General features: G+C 36.6%; 1 protein-coding gene across 2 annotated transcripts in view; it reads right to left on the bottom strand.

Annotated features, from left to right (window-relative positions):
- Positions 1 to 8,047, bottom strand: part of EFCAB7 (EF-hand calcium binding domain 7) — a 40,365-nt gene extending 32,318 nt beyond the window's left edge. The window contains exons 1-5 of one of the 2 annotated variants that reach the window (XM_016208448.2): positions 7,773 to 8,047; positions 5,750 to 5,937; positions 2,633 to 2,844; positions 1,860 to 1,946; positions 1,108 to 1,285 (exon numbers count right to left, since the gene is read on the bottom strand). In XM_016208448.2, coding sequence (XP_016063934.1) covers positions 1,108 to 1,285; positions 1,860 to 1,946; positions 2,633 to 2,844; positions 5,750 to 5,936 — 664 coding nt within the window. In that variant the 5' untranslated portion in view covers position 5,937; positions 7,773 to 8,047. The remainder of the gene's footprint in view (positions 1 to 1,107; positions 1,286 to 1,859; positions 1,947 to 2,632; positions 2,845 to 5,749; positions 5,938 to 7,772) is intronic. The other variant, XM_016208453.2, reaches the window with a different exon arrangement.
- Between the last annotated feature and the right edge of the window lie 12,969 nt (positions 8,048 to 21,016).

Below are 21,016 nucleotides of genomic sequence, written 5' to 3'. Positions count from 1 at the left end.
AAAGCTGTCAATAGAAAGTTTGTTTCTAAATACAATGTAGTATATAAAAGGGTTGTGTATTAATTTTGTTCTCTTTGTTCTTCCTATTGAAATAAAGTCAGAAGTTTTATAGTTTATCAGACTTCGGTGGCCCCCAAATTATTTACTAATAAGATTTTGTTTCAATATGTCACTTTTTAGCTTGAATTTTAGTTTTAATAAAATATAATGTGCACAGCCAAATCAAGTTCCATTATAAAATGTTTCAATACATTTTTACAACTAAGAGAGTCTAGAAATGATAGCTGACAAAAGTTGGATTCTCATTTGTTTTATCATTGATAAGGAAAAATTTATCTGAATATAACTCTCCATTCTTTTTTTTTAATTATTGATTTCAGAGAGAGGAAAGGAGAGGAAGAGGGAGATAGAAATATCAATGATGAGAGAGAGTCATTGATGGACTGCTTCCTGCACACCCTCTACTGGGGATCAAGCCCACAACTAGGGCATGTGCCCTGACAGGGAATGGAACCGTGACCTCATGGTTCATGGCTTGATGCTCAACCACTGAGCCACACAGGCCAGGCTGAACCTCCATTCTTGAGCAAGAAATTCTTAGTTCACAGCAGCATTATTGACAATAGCCAAGACTTGAAAACAGCCCAAGTGCCCATCAGTAGATGAGTAAATAAGAAAGCTGGGGTACATGGCTGTAAAAAAGAAGGAATTCTTTACCTTTTACGACAGCATGGATGAACCTGGAGATCATTATGCTAAGTTAAATAAGCCAGTCAGAAACAGACAAGTATCACATGATCTCACTCATATGTGGAATCTAATGAACAAAATAAACTGACAAAATAAAACCAGAGGCATGGATGCATGGAACAGTCTGACGGCTGTCAAAGAGGAATGGAGTTGGGGGGGATGAAAGAAGGTGAAGAGATTAGCTAAAGAACATATATGCATAACCCATAGACACAGACAACAACGAGGTAATGCCCAGAGGGAAGAGGGGACGGGGACTGGGGGGAGGTGGAGGTGGGTAAAGGGGGTGGGGAATGGGGACATCTGTAATAGTGTCAACAATTAAAATAAAGTTAAAAAAAAAAAAAAAGTAAATACCTTTATTTGAGGATGTTTCCTGATCAGTTTTTTTTATGATTCTAGGCGATGGTCCCCTTTCAGGAAACCCTTCGATGTGGCTTCCAAACTGTTGACGCCTCAGTTTACTGTCAACCTCCAGTTTTTCTAGAGTAGTTTTGAGACATTGCTCATTGGTTGTCACATATAATTTACAAAACTACAGGAAATAAAAAAGTAGTCCAGCCGGTAAAATATTCAATCATACATTTGGGAGGAGAAAGCATACACACATTAGTAGGCAAGAAATAGACTGATAGATGGAATATGTTTCCTATTGAACTAGGGTACTCATTTTATTTTCTTGAGTCAGACTGACCACCCTCAAGTGACCTAGTGAAATGTAGCCATGATTCATTGAGGAAGTCATACTCTGAGTGAAAATAAAATGTTACACAAAGAGAGGTGGTTTATTATTATTTTTTTACAACACATGTAGACTTGCAGTTGTTCTAAATAATTTTATGATTCTTCCACCCCAGAAAAGGCATAGTCCTGAGGAGAGTCTCTGTTTGTGTATGTGGGTATTTGTGTGGATATGCACGTAATAACATAACTTGGTTATATTATTTTAATGTAGTCATCAGGTTACAATTGTGGGATGGGAGAGATTAAATTTCAAGTACAATCGGTACACGATATATAAGTATATTATTGCCAACATTAAAAAGATGTGCTCCTTTAAAAATACTTCTACATAGTAAGCAAATTTATATCAGTGTGAGCTTATGTACCTTGATGTAGTCAAATTTGCCATCAGCATTTACATCGGCCAAATTTATTACAGCATTTACTTCTTCTCGAGTCATCTTCTCACCTCTCTGAAAAAACAAGATTTATTTTAAAGCAACATGACTATTATTTTGCTATGCATGGGTAGAGTGGAAACTGGAAATTCATTTCAATCTTTTCTATGAGTTTGAATATATGGTTTCATTATAAATCTCAGAATAAGTATTATATCAAGAATGAAACTGTTATATAAAATAAAATTTCACAATTTTATTAAGTTTTGTAAACGTGTGCTGAATTTCAGTTTACTAAATTTGAACAATGTGTAACATAGATCCGCTAATAACTACTATTAAAATTACAATAATGATACTTTCTCACATTGTACCAAGAAAGAGAGTGGATTCTGAATCTCATTAATACTTTGTTTCTCTTTTACTTATCACATATGAATCACTGATTTACAGAGTTCTGAGCAGGAAAGAATTGCAAGGAAACATCAGGGGATTGCAACATGGGCTCTTACAGAGTTCTGAGCAGGAAAGAATTGCAAGGAAACATCAGGGGATTGCAACATGGGCTCAATTTTATACTTTATCTTTTATTTACAAAGCACCTTTCATCCAGAAGGATCCTTAAGTACTTTATAGACAACATACATTCATTTCACCTGCCAATGAACCAGTTATTTTAAATGTAGACTTTGGTTGCCAAAGGTGGATTCCAAGTTGTTTTGCAAAATACACATATTATAAAACAGTTTCGCAGTTCTTACCTTTGTTAGAAGTTTATAAAGGTCAGTGTGTAAAATAGAGCCATTATCATTTACATCTAATTGCTTAAATGATTTTAGCAGTTCTGCTTTTGAAGTAGGTTTTTCCTTTCTTAAAATTATACAAAAATCATCAAAATTCAGTTTGGCAGTTTGAGGAGTCCAATATTTGTCAATAGTCTTTTGGGATGGATTTCTTCCTGCATGCTGAAGAGCTGTGCAATAAAACAAGTATTATTTTTTATAGTAACATTTGGAATTGGTATTTAAGTATATTTTTTCTTTAAATCATTATATATTACAATATTACACAAAAGTACACACATACCAATATATTACCTTTGGTTTTGATAATTAATGATATCAATGTATGCCTGTCAAAATATATATATATACACACACATATATACAGGGTGTGCAAAAAATGTATACACACTTTAACAACAGATAACTCACTTAATTTTCACTCTTTTTCAGGTTTAAAGGATTTGAAATAATGGGTGAAGACAGACTAAGCTTTGAACAAAGAAAATTTATCCTAAAGTGCCACTAGACCTTTTTTTATGGGATACATAAAAGATAAAGTTTATGGTACAAAACTGGCAACAGCTGACAAATTGAGGGCACACAAATACCAAACGAAATGATTCTTGATGTTTGTGATTCCACTGCTTCAAGTTATCAGCAGTGCCTGGACAGTATGGTCATCAGTTTGAAAACAGGCATTGATAAAAAAAATTATTCATTTCTGCAGATTCTTTTAAATTTTGAATATTGAACTATATGTTAATAAACACTGACTTTATAATCATTCAAAGTGTGTATATATTTTTGGGGGCACCCTATATGCAGAAGTATCCTCAAGGAAATAGGAATCAGATCAGGGTAATAAATAGACACATCTGAGTCCATTATATTGAGCATTCACTGTGCACAAGCATAATACAGGGTGATTTTTTTTTTCCAGAGATACAAGCTTCTTGGTTCCTAAGTATAACGATCTAAATAGAAAGTCCACACCTGAAGGGTAAAATTGCTACCTGTGGTCATGCTTTATGGTTAATAACATATTAGAAGCCCATAGGCCAAGAGAAATGCTCCCATCCTCCAGATTATGCCAGTGCATCATCCTAGATAAAACTTTGGCACAGAAACAAGATCATCATCTAGAAGTGACTTTCAGAACTAACAAAAGGTGTAGTTGTGGTAATTGAAATCTTCCGTTCATCTAGAAAGCCTTTGTGGAAATCAGTAAAAGTGAGATAATATAAGTTCTTTATTTCCATAGGTTTATTCTGGAAGTAGACAAAAACCCTGATTACCATGCTGCCCTAGGAATAAAGATAAGTACTTTGCCTAGTTTATAAATGGACAATTCCTTAATTCATCTATCAAGAGAATAAAGATAAACGTTTTAGCATTCCATCTCCAGCCAACGTTTACCCTTTAAAAGCCAGGAATACAAGTAGGACCTAAATGAAGTTGTGATTTGAAGTCAAAAGCCCATGTAAAAGAAAATGGTATTTCGTTCAGTTTTGAGAACTCTTTCCCACAAGTAATAGCTCAGCATATGCCTGTTGCTAGCCTCAATAACAAAACATCTTTAAAAGATACTGTTAATTACAGAACAGCTAAAATTCATTATGTCCAAAAGATGTACTCAGTAAGTAGATATTCCCATATTTAAGAAATAGATATAATTTAGTAACTTCTAGCCTAACTTTAACCTCCAATTTAAGCATCAGTTGGAGCCCATTATTAAGTCTGATAACAGTAAAAACATTATGTAACTGCAGATGTTTAAAGGTTTACACCAAGATACTGATCTTTAGCCAGGGCTTACTTTAATCTTTGACATGAGTCTATAATACCTGTATTATTTATAAGATGGAGAGGAAAAGGAATTCTAAAGTTTGGGTACTGGCACTGCCCTATCTGACCTTGAAATGGAAAGTCAAAACACAGGTTATGGGCAGCACTGGCAGAAGGATATAGGTGAAAGACATAGTAACAAGAAAGAGACATCCCTGGTTCACATTACCACTTCTTAAAAATCTAGATTAAGTGAAATCAATCATTACAATGTTACAAAGAGTATTCCACCATAAAACCAAAAGTGTATATAGCATTGAAGAGACAAACACTACATTATTATCCTCCCAGATAATTCTGTAAAGCTGATTAGCACCATAGTGATACATACTCATTGAGTCACAAACTAAATGCCATAGTAGCAGAAGGAATGTTATACTTAAACTTTTGTGATCTTGGCCTATTTGCAAAAGAATAAAGAGAAAAAACTAAAACTATAATTTATAGTAAAATGTAAACTATTTCGTATTCACCAAAATGGATTTCCTCAAATAGAGATCTTACTAGTACAAATCCAAGACGTTGCAAAAATATGTCAGATTTTTTATTTAAGGAAAGTACTTCTAAAGTTGGCAAAAGAACTTAATTTCTCTACTCATAAAGTTATTAGCCTTGATGAAAATAACGTGTATTCAGTGTTGTTGTATACCACTCTCTTAAAACTAAAGGCCTCCAAGCTGTTTGATACACCTAGCAAGGACTAAATTCATTGTTTTGGGGGATATTCGCAACCAGAGGAATTCAAGATATAATGGAGAGAAGCAAAAGAAGACCAACCCCCCTTATTCCCCACACACAAAACTAAACCAAACCCAAACCAAACCCAGAACTCTTAAAATTTCACTTATTTCCTAATACTTCTCTTTTATAACCATTTTTATATATCCTTTACATTTTCATTAATATAGGTCAAATTCAAAGTAGTGGTTCAGATGCCAAAAGTGTTTTAATTCTATTGTAAATCTTAAAGTACCAAAATGAGAATTTAAAAAATATTTTTAAGCAAATAATTGATAGAAGGTTTAAAAATACTATTCTATCCTGTATAAACATTGAAAGTTTTATTTTGAAGATCCTACAATATGGAACTATATAAAATGACACAATAGCATCATGTAGTAGTTCCAATGCTCAAACCACTAAAATTTGGACGATTCAACAATGTAATTCTAATTCCAGTCTTTCTGACCTATGAACTTTCAACAAATAAGGCAAAATACTTAAATTAAAAAAATTTTTTTTTTTTACCTAAGTAAAGTTGATCTTTAGAAATAATGTTTTCTAAGCTGCTTTTGAAAACAGTTAAGTAGGCAGCTCTACAGTTCATATAAAATATCTCCTCTTCAGTTAGTGGAAATTTCTTTGTTCGAGGACTCTCGGAAAGCGATGATTTCTGACTGGAGAAGGCCGCATCACTTCCTGGGCTGATGGCCATTCTATTAGAAAATAATTTTAAAAATTGGTTTAGTCAGTGTTGATCCCCTAAACTGAAAATGTCACCTTGCCTTTCAAATGGGGGAGGGGAGATCAAGACATAAAATTTTTAGTTGTGGGAAAAAAAGATGAACATTATAATATGCATAAGGTTGCATTCTATGTTAAACTAGAACAAGCCTTTTGACAGTTGCCTTCTAAACATGAATATATATAAACAGTTTCTTCTTTATTAATATATATGTATATGCCAAAAGAACAAAGACGGAACATAAATATAAAAGAAGAATCATAGCAAAGGAAAAACCCACATCTATTCTTTCAAAATAATAGAGACTATTCATAGGACTGTCATGAGGATTAAATAAGTTAATATATGTGAAGCATACAGAACAGTGCTTGGCACAAATTAAGTGCTAAATAAACGGTAGATAGAGGGGAACTCCATAGTAATAAGAATGTGGGTATAATGTGATTGGCATTCATCTCCACAGCAGGTCATTTCACTAACACCTCAATAATGCAGCCCCACATTTTAAATGACTGGATTTTTAAAATCCCATTTATAGTGTTAGCATGAAATTTTACTGTGTTACATTACTAATAATGTTTGGGGCTTATATAGCACCTCTGCTCATAAGAGCTTAAAGAAATGTCATACATCATGATTTATCCCTACTACAGTGGTCTGGCATTTTTGGTCCATTTTACAGATAAGGAAATTGAGGGACTCGGCGTAGCCAATTGAGAGCAAGTAGCAAAAGTCAGTAAATTTCCGAACAGTTTTTTCTTTACTAATGTGAATGAAGGCTTCTTGTACAATAGGCACTAAATTGTGCTGGTGATCTAACAGCTTCCAACATTATTTTACCCAGCTTTGACTTTTAAAAATACATTCCAGCCTAATAAATTGAATATTTCAAGTTCAACAATAAGACGTCACAGGTAGGGTCCCCTTCAGGACTCATTGGATTCTTACTCAAGAGGCCTAAATCACTCGCACCTTCTTGAATTATATAGGTCTTTTACACTTGGGAAAGAAAGATAATAATCGCTTATCATGGATGAAGTACCCTATTTATAATACACAGACCGCCTGCCTGACACTTTCATATTACACCAGATTTAGAAGGACCCCATAGGGATGTGGTGTCACAGTCTGGTTACTGCAAATTGGTATCACTATAATTAAGCATCAGAGTTTTAAACACATATGCGTGCACGCATGTCCTCAAAGATGTGCAAGAAAACCGTTCCAATAAGGAAGAGAGAACGTTCCTTTTGCAGCAAGCAATTTTAACATGTAAGGTGCTTTTTTTTTTTTTTTTTTTGGATTGTCCTCGAATACTCTTTCCAAATAAGATGACTCCCTCACGTGGAAATCCCACGGCAGAAATGTTCCAGAATTCTATTCTTTCCCTTTCTGTGTGGAGAGACTACACTAAGCTTAAATAAATATATAATTGTACCCCCTCAGGCTTGGAAACCTCCTTCATTTGAAACTCCAGCCCGAGACTCAGACGGGGGCCTAGAGAGTACATTGCAGCAAACGGCTCCATAAATAACCAGCCACACAATAGCAAGAAAAATAAACTAACAAGCGCCTAGGGCCAAGTGAAAACAGAGAGCCAGCCACACCGTCCCTACGTTCACAGCCGGTCTCAGGCAACATCTGTTTTTGTATTTCCCTGAGCCTAAAACTGCATCTCTAGGTACATTTCAGGTCCGCATATGGACCGAAGTGTTCGTATGACAGAGAAGTAAAGGAAGCAGGTGGGAGAAAAGCCGAACAGTAAGGGACACAACGCGCAGAGAGAGACGACGAGCCGATTGCTACCTAATTCCCGCTGGACGAGGAGCGCGGCCAGGGCTCGGCACGGATTCCGCAGGCCGCTCACCGGAGCCCCACGGCCCTCGGCCTTCCTTTAATTACCATGGCAACTGCCCCTCACCGCCACCGGAAATAAGATACAGAGCACCTCCCCAAGCGGTCGGGCTCGAACTCAAGGGGGTCGTTAATCCACAGTGATCAGAGAGACGGTCCCGTCGCTCCTCTCTCCGGGGCTGTCATGGCCAGAGCCGTGAGCGAGGGTCCCGCGCCGCGCTGCGAGGGACTGGACGCGGTCCTGGACGGTCAGTCCCTTCCTCCTTTCCCCGCAGCCGGCCGGATCCGTTGCCGCGGAGACGGTGTTTCCGGCGGGCTACGTGGAGTGTGACACAGCGTCGAGCGCTCGCTCGCCCGCGCTTTTCAGGCTGCTGTGTTTCCTTCGGAAGGTTCTGTTGACCGAAGAGGTTGCCCGGTTACTTTCATCCGGCGGTCGTGGTCCATCCTTGAATGTGGAAATGCCGTAGGTACCTGCTCCCCAGATGTTGCTGTTTGCCGGGCCCCTCTGTGAGCAAGAAGAGTACATATGTGGCCCAATAACCTCTTTTGTTTTTCTACTTTTCTATGAACTTGTCTCCTCCGTCGACAGCTCCTGGCTTGCTTGGTGCTCTGTACCCACCTCTGCCCATCTTCCCGCCGTAGTTACCCGGTAGTCTTTGTCTTTAACTCTGATTCCCCAAGGCTTTTCACTGATTTCATAGGCTGTGGGCGGTAGTTAGTGATGGATTTGAGGGCTTGAAATAACTTCAGATATGGTTAACATCCCGAGAATGGGATAGAGGCGATTGAGACGCGCGTGTAATTGGGTAACGCCCGTTGGTGCCTACGTTAGTGTGCTAAGTTCGTATAAACTTGGGGGACAACTCAAGAACTGGGTCTCAAGAGACCCCGGTCCCAGCACTGAAACGGGAAAGCGTATCCAGTTCTGGCGTCAGGGTCCTTATTGCTGCTCTGTCGAAACTTTTTAAAGTTCAGTAAGGAAGTTTTTCTTTGGGGTGGAGGGATTGCTATCTAACACGGGAAATTCTCTGGCTGTCCCTTGTCTCCAGGTTGTCTTAGGTACCCCCTTCTGTGCATTTCTAGAGTAACTTATTCCTCCGTTATTTTCAGGGTTGAACCACATGCAAAGTAACTCAACGGGGGAAATATTTGTATCAAATAGGAATTGATATGAAAGTGGAAAGATGTAAAGCAGTAATAACCTACACTTACTGAATCTTTATGATTTGGTACAGGTTTAGCGGTTTACCTACATTTTCTCATTGAATCCTAAAAAAGGACCTTGGGAGGTAGAAGCTACTATTATCTCTCATTTCCAGATAAGGAAACTCAGCACTTAATATGGTGTCCTATACACAAGTTTCAATAAGTGTGTTTCACTTATATCCTTAAAGGTTAGGATTATTGAAGAGGTTTTCCTCTCCCCAAAATTAAGCAGGAAGACTTATCTCCCTTTTGTTGCACTATTAAAAAAAAAAAAAAAAACCAAAAAATAGCACTTTTGTGAAGCTGCTAGGGCTATTGGAGAAAAACGTGCCTCAGCTTTCCTTGATGCTAGTGAGAGTGGGATTCTTGGGGTACCACTGGAATAGGCATTTCCAGAGGCCCCCACAAGAGGATGAGATATGGTAGAAAGCTTTATTTCCATGGAATTAACAGTCCCGAGTTTCTGAAGTCCAATTTCCATCAGTCCAGTCATAGAAGTGTAGATGGGGTTTCAATAAAGCTAGAAGCAAAGCCAGTGTCAAGAGTTTCCTTTCTATGTTGGAAACAGCATCAGGCTAGAAGCAGTCCATTAGTCCATTATGTGAGGGGGGTCCCCATGACTGTGGGCCACACGGGAGAATGCCAGGAAGCCAAGCTTGGGCCAATCGTGCCAAGAGAAACCAAGAGAGCAAACTTCTTTGTTCAGGAGATTATATATCCCAAATTTCTGTGTGGGTTTACAGTGGTTGCGCCCATTCTGGCCAGTGACCTCTGTTCCCAGGTGTGACTGACAGCAAGGACCTTCCCTGTCACCCCAACTTTACTGAGTATGTGTCTCTTCCCTTTGTCCAGTCCCCTTCCCCAGTTATTTGCTGGAACATGCCTATATAATGTCTGGCCTTCCCTTTGCTCCTTTCCTGTTATTAATAATTAGCTAATTACAACGGTATCACAAGGATTCTTACAACTCAACAGTATAAAGACAAAAACCTTGTTAAAATAATGGCTCAAAGATTTGAACCAATACCTAATAAAAAGTTATATGAATGGCAAATAAGCATTTTGTTAAACATCAGGGAAATGAAAATTAAAACTATGTTGAAATACTATTTAACACCCAGTAGAATAACTGTATATACATTTTACATTTTAAGAATATTAGATGAATGTTGAATTTTTTTTAAAAAAAAATTTTATCCTCACCTGAGGATATGTTTTTTTACTGATTTGAGAGAGAGAGAGAAACATCTATGTAAGAGAAACATCGATTGGCTGCCTCTCATACATGCCCCGATGGGGGATGGAACCCAAAACCTAGTATGTGCCTTGACCTGGAATCAAACCCACAACCTTTTGGTGTACAGGACAATGCTCCAACCAACTGAGCCACCCAGCAAGGGCAGAATGTCCTTCCTTTTCAAGGTTTAATAGTATTCTATTTTTGTATGTATGTGTGTATAATACTATTTTGTTTATTTATCTGTTGATGAACATTTGCATTACTTTTACTTTTTGGCTATTGTAAATAATACTGCTGTGTACATGGGTGTACAAATATCTGTTCATGTCCCTGCTTTCAGTTCTTTGTGGTATATCCCCAGAAGTGGAATTGCTGGATTATATGGTAATTCTGTTTAATTTTTTGAGGAACTTCCTATATGTTTTCCATAGCAACTGTATGATTCTATAGTACTACTCACAATGTAAGAGTTCCACTTTCTCAGCATCCTGGCCAACATTTATTTTCTGGGTGTTTTTTTTTTAATAGTAGCCATCCTAATGGTTGTAAAATGGTGTCTCATTGTGGTTCTGATTTGCATTTCCTAAATACTAGTGCTGCTCTTAATATCATTGATGTTGGGCATTTTTTCATATGTTTATTGGTCATTTGTGTATTTTTGGAGAGATGACTATTTGAGTTCTTTGCCTATTTTTGAGTGCCCATTTTTTTTAAACCAAGGCAGTAGCCACAAGAGCTGCTTATAACTTTACAGAACTACCAGAGATCTATCACTTTTAATTGCTAACTGATCGACTGGTAGCAAGTGAGTGAATACTTTAGGAAAATAGCCCATATATCTAATCAAATTTTGTCTGTTCTTCCTTTGTAATATGTTTCATCCATCTCTTCCTTTTCATTCCTATTAACATTATCCTAATCTGCTTGACATCATCTCATGCTTGTATTACAATTGTGTCTGGATAAAGAGTGGGTTTTAAAACAAAACACATGTAAAAGCATTTAGTAGGTGCTTTATTTAGTAATTAGTATCTTTACAATGGGCCCAGTTCTAATAGAACAGTAAAAATAAATGGTGATAAATTCCTCTAATAGGTTTGCTCTTCCTTACCTCTTCTTTAGCCCCCTCCCCTTCAATTTAACAAAGATTTATTATGCACAGGACCTGAGATCTGAGTTTCTCTCACTTGAGCTGTATGACAGTGGTCAGGTCACACCAACCTGTCTCTATTGGATGAACTAAGTGATTTCTTTGATTTCTCCTAATTTTCTCTATTAAATTTGTTTATGATTCTTGTAAATATTTTCAGCTTTTGATTATTGGATATGTGAATTATCTGAAAACTACATTTCCCCCAATAAATTATGTTTTTAGATTCTCACTAAACTATTAAACCGGGAGTTAACAGACTTACTGCTTACTTTCTTGTTTACTTTTACATATTTCCTTGGACTTCTTAGATCAGCCTAGGACCTTAAACTAGGAACCTTTAAATCCGGACATTTAGTTTCTTTCTCTAGGAATTAACCAATAATAAAGCAAAAATATTTTGAATAGTTAATAATACGGTGGGGTTTTTTTCCCTTCTGAAAGGTTGTATTGCATCTTAACAGCATTTGAAAACAAAGGATAAAAAAATTCCATACTGCACACTTTTAGTTTTTTATTTCTACTTTTGAAATTTGGTTAAATGTCAAAACATCTTACACACCTGAGTAGAGTATATATATTCCAAAGCTGAATACAAATACTTTTTTTTAATCTGTTCTTTATTCACTTATTGCTTCATTGAGAATTCACCTTAAATTAATTTCAAGTAGACTTCTAAAAGATGTAATTAATCCTTTAAACCTGTTTAATCTCAAGAAATAATGTTAAGTGATAGGCTAATGTAGATGTTATAGCGAATTTAAGTGAACTTTTTTTAGATAAAATTTTTGTATTTAATACTTACTATGCAGTAATTTCTGTAAATTGTCCATCCCTTTTTTTTTCCTCACTCCTGTCACTTGTTTGAAAGTCAGTAGTCATTTATGAATAGTCATTTCTAGAATGTGTAAGTTTTTTGTTTTCTATACTGCAACCTTGATTTATAATACTATCTTTTTTTTTTTTTTTTTTGCCTAATGCACAAATTCTCTAATATTTGAAATAACAATTTCAATTTTTCAGGGATCATGAAAGTACTTATAACTCTGTATTTGTTATTGGGAAAACTTATTTTAATTTATATTGACCTTTTTCTCCTTGGAGCATTTAGTCTGCATTCAATAAATGTTGATGACTGCTCTTTAGAAGACAGCTGTATGAAATAAAGTATTATAAATATTCAGCTTTCCTTTCTAAGCATTGTCACCAACAGCTGGGCATCTAGTTTAGCAGAACAGATTTTGCACAGAGAGAGCCTGGCATGTTCCTGAATCAGTTTAGTGAAGGAGACAAAAAATAGTTTTATATGGATTGGGGACTTATAAAGACATAGAGCATCTGTTCCTCAGTTAAGTCATAGTCTGGTGGCACTGAATCATGTTTAAAGCTACAAAAATGTGGAAAACTTTTTCACCTTGCTCATACCTTTATTTTAATAACTAGTGCATTATTCGTGCAAATATACTTTCAGTATCTCCATTGAAGGTATGTAAATTATTTTGCTCTTCTTTATAATTTTTATTAGTGGTATTTTAAACACACACAAATAGTAACTTTTACTAAGATTATTTTATAATATGACTTTAATGATTGAATTGTATGATGGTGCATATGTAAAACCACATATGCATAAAACAATCCATTTAAGTATTTAATTATGATTCCATCTTGAAATATGCTATTTTAAAAAGTTTTATCCCTGTGAAAATTGCTTTCTTATGCCATTTTACTTTACTTGGTGAAAGTAATTTAGAATCTTTATATATATTACCCTTAAATATTTGACTACTTAAAGCATATCAAATCTAAGATTTCTTTAAATATTTTGTTTGCAGTGTTAAAAGATCACTGAAATTGGATGATCCGTTAGAGGCAAATGTAAGTATTTACTTATGAGTTTGTAATTGCTTAGTAAAATTGTGTTCTTATTTTTTTAACAGCTAACTTACCTTACTAAATATAAAAATCATCAAAAAACATTGTGACATCATTGTGATTGGTACATCATTTTTTGCATATAATATTTTTTTGTAAATAATGTGTGGAAGTTCCCGGCCAGCTTGAGGTTTTCATTTAAGAAGCAAATTATTTAGAAATGTTATGAAATAATTTAGTAGAAATTAATTCACTATTTGTAGAAAAAAATTCTGCCACTTAAATGCACAAGAAACAATATGGGACATGGCAATGTTTTAATCTACATTCTGTAATCTTCTGTAGTATCTGAAATAAAAACATTAACAGCATTTTTATATCAAAAATGTAATTACCTTTTTCAGCTACGCTGGCATGATTAAACAATAAAATACTAACACTGTAATAAATTTCATCATGGTTGTCACAATAAAAATAAAATTGTACTGTTGCTATTACTTTTTGTAAATCTAGTCATAGCACATTTCCAATGCCAGCATATCATGACATATGTTAGTTTATTATCTTTTCATACCAATATGGATCTAGATACAAACACTAATACTGAGTTACTGATGGCCTCCGTAATCTTAAGTGCAAGTAAATTGGTGAGAAAGTAAATTAAAACTAATAGCTAGTCAATCAATAGGCTACTACCAAATCCCATATGAGAATGCCATTTCAATAAATAGTTTTATATGGAATTCTTTTTTGGAAGACTCACTGGTATTTAACAGTTTACCATTTTAAAAAGTTCCTAGGTGCTTTTTTAAAAAATTTAAACAAAGGTGGCAAAATACTGCAGTGCCACTAAAAAAATCATTAGCAGTGTAATTAGCAGTTTAGAGTACCATTATCCAACTTGCTCTGTACAGAATGCAGCTGTGACTGTAATTCTGCATCTGTTTCTTTGGTCAGAATGGTATTTTGGTAGATGAGTAGTCCAGCTTGAAATGGAATACTGTTTTTTCCTGCCCCAAAACTGTTCTTTGGGAGATGGTAACATTATTCGAATGGAAAAGAATGGCCGTTTAGGAAATTATCCTCTTTGTGAAGTACAATTGTCGTCATGGTAGGCTTTCGGTCCTTTTTTTTTTTTTAAATTAGGATGTATCAAGGTAACCAGTACCACAGCTAATATCCTACATTAGGAAAATACATTGTTATGTTTGGCCCAATTCTGTACCCTTTAAACCAATTGACTTAGCTTGGCCACCACCTGCCAAACACTAGTTTTCAGCATCCTAGCCTGGGCCTCCAACATTTCTATTTTCTGATCTGTTTCTGATATATTCAGCTTTTGTACTCTACCTATTCATTTGTTAGCAGCTTTATATTCACATCTTATGTCTGATGGCTTTTGCGCTCTGTTAAGTCTAGGCTTCTCTCCTCAGCTGCATTTATCCTTCCATCTACTCCAGAAACAACTTAGCCCTGGAACAGCCAGGCTCCCAGGAATCTACCCACATGCCAGTGATCCCATTGAGGCTGCCTTACCCCATGCAAAGGAAAATCAGACATTCAAAACATAGAGCTATACTTTTAAGAGTACGTAATCGCTGTGATGCTACAGAGGAACTAATAGTAACTTTCGGTCATTTTGCCTTACCAATATGATGCTGAAGGAAGAAGGCTTTGGTGTCCAAGGAGAGGAGATTGCCCTTATTTGTCAGTTGTTTAAAGCGGAGCCTGTTTATCCTAATCTACTGCTGTTTCCTGTTTCCTCTTTCATAGATGTTGGAAACTTTCATATCCCAGTGTTGCCAATACAGTTACAGACCTTCATGGAGATTAATGCTCCATAATGTCAGGGCAAGTCTGCAAAAGTCATTTTTTTAAATAATTCTCCTAATCGGGGAAGCAGAGGTATGGATCATCCTTTGTGACTTCCTTTAATACAGAGTGTATACTTCAAGTACCACTACTTACTGAACCTTCCAAATTGTTGGGGGTTAGTGAAGAGTCCTGAAAGTTTCAATTTATCACCACCTACTGTATTTGGCCTGCTCAAGTTATTGCCCTCCAAGCACTGTTTCTTGAATTTTCATGAGCAAAAATGAATTATTTATTATAAGCTGCTGCCATTACCAGTCCAGGTGAATTTATAGGGACAACTGGCTACCTGGTCATAGACCTAGTCAATTTGACCTAATCTCTTTCAGGCCATCTCAGAAAAGGAATGAAAGAAGCAGATGGGAAGGGAGAGGGCGTACTTCCTGCTAAGACAAACTCAGTAGGCATGGTGCTAGAAGTCTGGAATGACAGTTCAGGTTTTGAGAGAGGTTTGCTGTTTTGGACATAGATTATTGCATTGCTATTGGTAGGACACTTCTAAGTCAGGTTATTCCCATGGCCTAAGCTTGTGTTCGCTCTCTAAGACAGGGCTTCTGGGCATTAGGGACTTTTATAACTTACATTCTGCAGGTTTACTTACTGATCGGCTCAAATCTACTTCTTTCTTCTCTCCCTCCCTCCCCTTCCTTACTTTTTTACCTTTTTATTATGAAATTTTTCAAACATACACAAAAGTAGAGAAAATAATTTCATGAATTCCCATGTTGCCAAAGAACATTTCCATCACCACAAATTTCATATATTGGTTATATTTTTTCCTTGCTGTCCCAGTAAGATCACTGAGGTAAGTGCAAAATGCTTTTATTCTCCATAACTACCATTAAAAATAATAACAGAGCCCCAACATTATTAGAACCATTAAGGATGATAATTGTGGCAGCTGATCGGAAATTAGTTGATATCTAGGACTCTTCTAGGAACTCTAGACCAAATTGTGAAGTTTCTGAAACAGCTAGTATTTAGAGTTTTCTAATATAAACTCCATAGTTAGTACTCATAATGCATAATAATATCTTAGGTGAGATAATCCAATTAAACCGGTATAAGTTTATGAAGAATTTATCTCCATTTGGCTGCCCTAACTTTTCTTTTGTTTCTAATTGTCCAAAAACATAGTACCTGTGTCTTAAATATTTCAGTGATAGCATGGGCTGGTAGTTCATAATAGTAGCGGATCCTTAATATTCCATAATTCATACTGAAAGAACCCTTAGTTAGTACTTTCTACACTGTTTATAATAGATAAAAATCAATAAAATTCAGCCATCTTTTTGGTAGAAAATGCTTTAAACAAGGTGACGAAGCAAGCTACAATTTGTGAAAGATATTGAAAGAGGACGTTATATATATTTGAAATTATGTAGAGAAAATTTTTTTTTTTTAAAGACAGAAAAATCAATGCCCAAACCTTAGTTTTGTGACTGTACAAGATTTGACCTTACAAAAAGTATAGTGGCTTTTGGGCTGATCATAGAATCTATATAACTTACAAAGTGATCAGCCCAATAAATCACTTAACATCCCCATAACTATGCTGTAACTACCAATTTGTCTTTCTTAATCCCTTCACCTTTTCACCCAACCCCTGAATAGAAAAGACATATCCCCTCCCATCTGGCAGCTGTTAAAATGTTCTCTCTATGTATGTATTTCTGGTCTGTTTGCTCATTTATTTTGTTTTTTAGATTCCACATATAAGTGAAATCTGGTATTTGTTTTTCTCTATGTGACTTATTTCACTCAGCACAGTACCCTCTGGGTACCATTCATGTTGTTGCAGATAATACGATTTCATTCTTATTTTTATGGCTGAGTCGTTTTCCATTACATATACACCACTTTATCCATTTATCTATTGATGGACACTTAGGTTGCTTCCATATCTTGGCTGTTGTAAATAGTGTTGCCAAACATATGGATGGATACGTCTTTTCTATTTAGTGTTTTGGGTTTCTTCAGATAAATAGAAGTGGCATTCCTGGGTCCTTCTTTGTCTCTTGGATAGCCTTTGTTTTAAAGTCTATTTTGTCTGGTATAAGTATTGCTATTCCAGCTTTTTTTGCTTGCTTGTTTGTTTCCATTTTCATGAAGTATCTTGTTCTATCCCTTTATTTTCAGTCTGTGTATGTCTTTTGGTCTGAAGTGAGTCTCTTGTAGACAGCATGTGTAAGGCCTTTTGTTATCCATTCAGCTATCATAAGTCTTTTGATTGGAGCATTTAATGCATTTTCATTTAAAGTAATTGTTGATAGATATGTATTCATTGCCATACTATTCATATTTTTATCTTTTTCTTCTTCTTCAAGAAGACCCTTTAACATTTCTTATAATACTGGTTTGGTGATGGTGAACTCCTTTAGCTTTTTCTTGTCTGGGAAGCTCTTTGTCATTCAATTCTGAATGATAGCTTTGCTGAGTAGAGTAATCTTGATTGTAGATCCTTGCTTTTCATCACTTTGAAAATTTCTTGCCAGTCCTTTCTGGCCTGCAAAGTTTCTGTTGAGAAATCAGCCGACAATCTTATGGGAGCTTCCTTGTTGGTAACTAACTGCTTTTCTCTTGCTGCTTTTAAAAGTCTCTTTGTCTTTAACCTTTTGCATTGTAATTATGATGTGTCTTGGTGTGGGCCTCTTTGAATTCATCTTGTTCAGAACTCTCTGTGTTTCCTCAACTTATATGTCGATTTCCTTCACCAGGTTAGATAAGTTTCCTGTTATTTTTTCACATAGGTTTTCAATTTTTTGCTCTTTCTCTCTACTCCTTCTAGCACCTCCATGATGCGATTGTTGGCACATTTGAAATTGTCCCAGAGGTTCCCTATACTATTCTCATTTTTTTGGATTCTTTTTGCTGTTCTGATTGGTTGTTTTCTGCTTCCTTGTCATTGAAATCTCTGATTTGACCCTCCACTTCATCAACTCAACTGATGATTCCCTGTAATGTATTCATCATTTTAGTCATTGTATTTTTCATTTCTGACTGGTTCTTTTGTATGTTTCCTATCTCCATTTTTATATTTTCTATCCATTTGTTGAAGTTCTCACTAAGTACATTTACTCTTCCCCTATGTTGACCTTCCTTATTATGATCTGTTTTGAACTCTACATCTGGCAGATTGCTTGTCTCCATTTTGTTCAGTTCTTTTTCTGGAGTTCTGTTTTTTCATTTGGGACTTGTTTCTTTGTCTCCTCATTTTGGCAGCCTCCCTGTGTTGGCTTCTGTGTATTAGGTAGAGCAGCAATGTCTCCTGGTCTTGATAGAGTGGCCTTATATAGTAGGTGTCCTGTAGGGCCCAGTGGCACAGCCTCCCCGGTCACCCAAGCTGGGAAGTCCAGATATGCACCCCTTGTGGCCTGTATGAACCCTTCTGTTGTAGTTGAGCCTTGACTGCTGTGGGCACATCAATAAGGATGGATTTATCCCCAGGCGAATCTGTTATGAGGACTGGCCATGACCACCGTGGAGGATCTGCTTTGTAGAGACCAACTTCACGGAGCAAGACTCATTTCAGTGAGTCTGAAATGCCCACTGAGTCTGCCCCCCCCCCTTTTTTTTTTTTAATAAGAGTTTATTTGAGCCAAACTGATGACACAAGCCATGGAACAAGATCTCAAATGTTTCTGAAAATAACAGTTTTGCAGCTTCTTTTATGCACTTGAAATTAAGGAGGGAATGTAAGGAAGATTAGAGAAAGTGAGGCAGGGGGATTGGATTATATGATAGTTAGCAAGGTTATGTGCTCTCTTGAGGGTTAATACCCCTCTTCTGGCATTTTAAAGGTGTGTTAATGTAGATGTACAAGAATAATGGGCAGGGCTGCCTTAAAACCTTTCACTAAAGAAGTTCTAGGCCGGGGTTTTGACTACCCACCATGACTTGCCCAGTAAGGAATTTGTGATCAGATCACCCTGTGAAACTACTTTTCATAGAACCTTTTTTTTTTCCTCCATGGTTCCCTCTTTTGGTCAGAAATCAGTCTGAAGGATGCATTGATGACCAGCCTTTTAGTTGGGTAATCGTAAACAGTTGGACTATATGGAAAAACCCAAAGAACAAGTATAACTATTATTATGACTAATAATCATTAGGAGACAGGTAAAGACAGTCAAACAAAATGGACTCAGAGTTCAGTATCAACCTGTAGATATACAGGCCTTGCTGATTTCCTGGCATAGCTGTCTACCTTTGGTGTCACTGGATCCTCATCCTCAAGGAGTCTTTAACGTCTACAGACAGGGATGGATGTCCACTCATGGTTAGGTGCCTCATAAAACCCTTTCCAACGAGGTTGGAGTGTGTCTTTTATTAGATGTCCTTTCCAATGAACAACATCTCCAGATGGCAGTCAATAATCCATAAAGTCTTTGTCTCCCTGGAGCTCGCTAAATTCACCTGATGCTAACTAAGGAGCCAGTGGGGCACAATGGGACCTTGATTGTACCTAGCACCAGGTCAAGGTCCATAGGGTGGTCCTGGTTGGGCTTCTTTGGATTAGTGCCAGCTACCAAGTAAATGTCGACGTCAAACCTGTGGAGAATTTTTATAAGAGTTTATTTGAGCCAAATCAATGACACATGCCAGGGAGCAAGATCTCAGATGCTCCCTGAGTCTGCCCCTTGAGTGTGTTGCTTGTGGTAGTTGGATGGTTCTTCAGTGTGGTCTGAAGCAGTCCACCATGTGCACTGGCTCTGGGGCCTCCCAGTAGATGCAGGCCAAGATCAGTCACTGAATGTGCCCTGTCGGGCTATAAAGCTATCTGCAGGTGGCTGCTGCTTGTGCTGGCTTGGAAGTGCCTGGGAGAGGCCAAGCTATGAACCAAGGCAGGCTGCCACTAGTGCGGGGCCTGGGGCCTCTTAGCAAGAGGTACGAGGCTCACCAAGGCCAGATGCTGCTTGTTTAAGAGATTTTGGGTAAGTCTGCAGCATAAGCCAAGACAAGTAGTTTGTATGGAAAAGCCACTGGAAACAGCCTACAAACCCCAACCTTCTTAACTCTTCCTGTTGTGGGACTAATCAGTAGGCCAAGTCCTTCAACATTTTGCGGGGGTTGGCAGAATGGAAATTCTCAGATCAATTTTAGGGTCACTTTTAAGCATCTTTAAGGTATGAAAGTTAGAGGATCTTGATACAACTTTCAGGGGGGAAAAACTTCGAGAAATAAGATTATGCCTTTGTGTGTATCAGTAGGTAGATATATAAAAATTCTTTATTTACTGAAGAATATTTAGTAGAATAGTATGTATTACTCTATGTAATTGTAGACAGACATTTTTCCTTTTAACCAACACAGATGACCAAAAAAGAAAGCAAGCAAAAGAGACTCCAGTATTTTTAAAGTGAGGGAAGAAAAATATGTACACACACACACACACACACACACACACACTACGTGCACACACGAAGACTTATTTTATGAAAGCTAGAAAATTGTTTTCAAGGAGAAATCTATGATCTATGGTTACAATGTTTAGATATTTGGCAATTGGAAAAAATAATTTTTTGGTGAAAATAGAAAAACAGATTGACATAAATGTGCATTAGGGTAGTGACTTTCATTTCTTGTACATACACAGTGAAATAGTTTTGGGCAATAAATTCTTGGAAAAGTAGAGTAGGATTGGATAAGTGTCATAGTTTATGACTGAATACATATAAACAGGTAAAAACTCAAGATGGAGAGGTAATAATAACCACCTGATAAAGAGACTTAAAACCCTTTCACCCTACAAAAAAGATTGTGTTAGAGTTATAACTTGATATCATAGTTTGATTTTTTTTAAAGATATTGGTTATATTTGTGGCTACTGTGGGTACATAAAATAAAGAATGGAAT

Source organism: Miniopterus natalensis, chromosome 9, assembly GCF_054644295.1.
Source record: "Miniopterus natalensis isolate mMinNat1 chromosome 9, mMinNat1.hap1, whole genome shotgun sequence".
Classification (NCBI taxonomy): Eukaryota; Metazoa; Chordata; class Mammalia; order Chiroptera; family Miniopteridae; genus Miniopterus; species Miniopterus natalensis.
The sequence above is the reverse complement of the archived record's forward strand: the minus strand, read 5'-3'. Positions and strand labels throughout refer to the sequence as shown.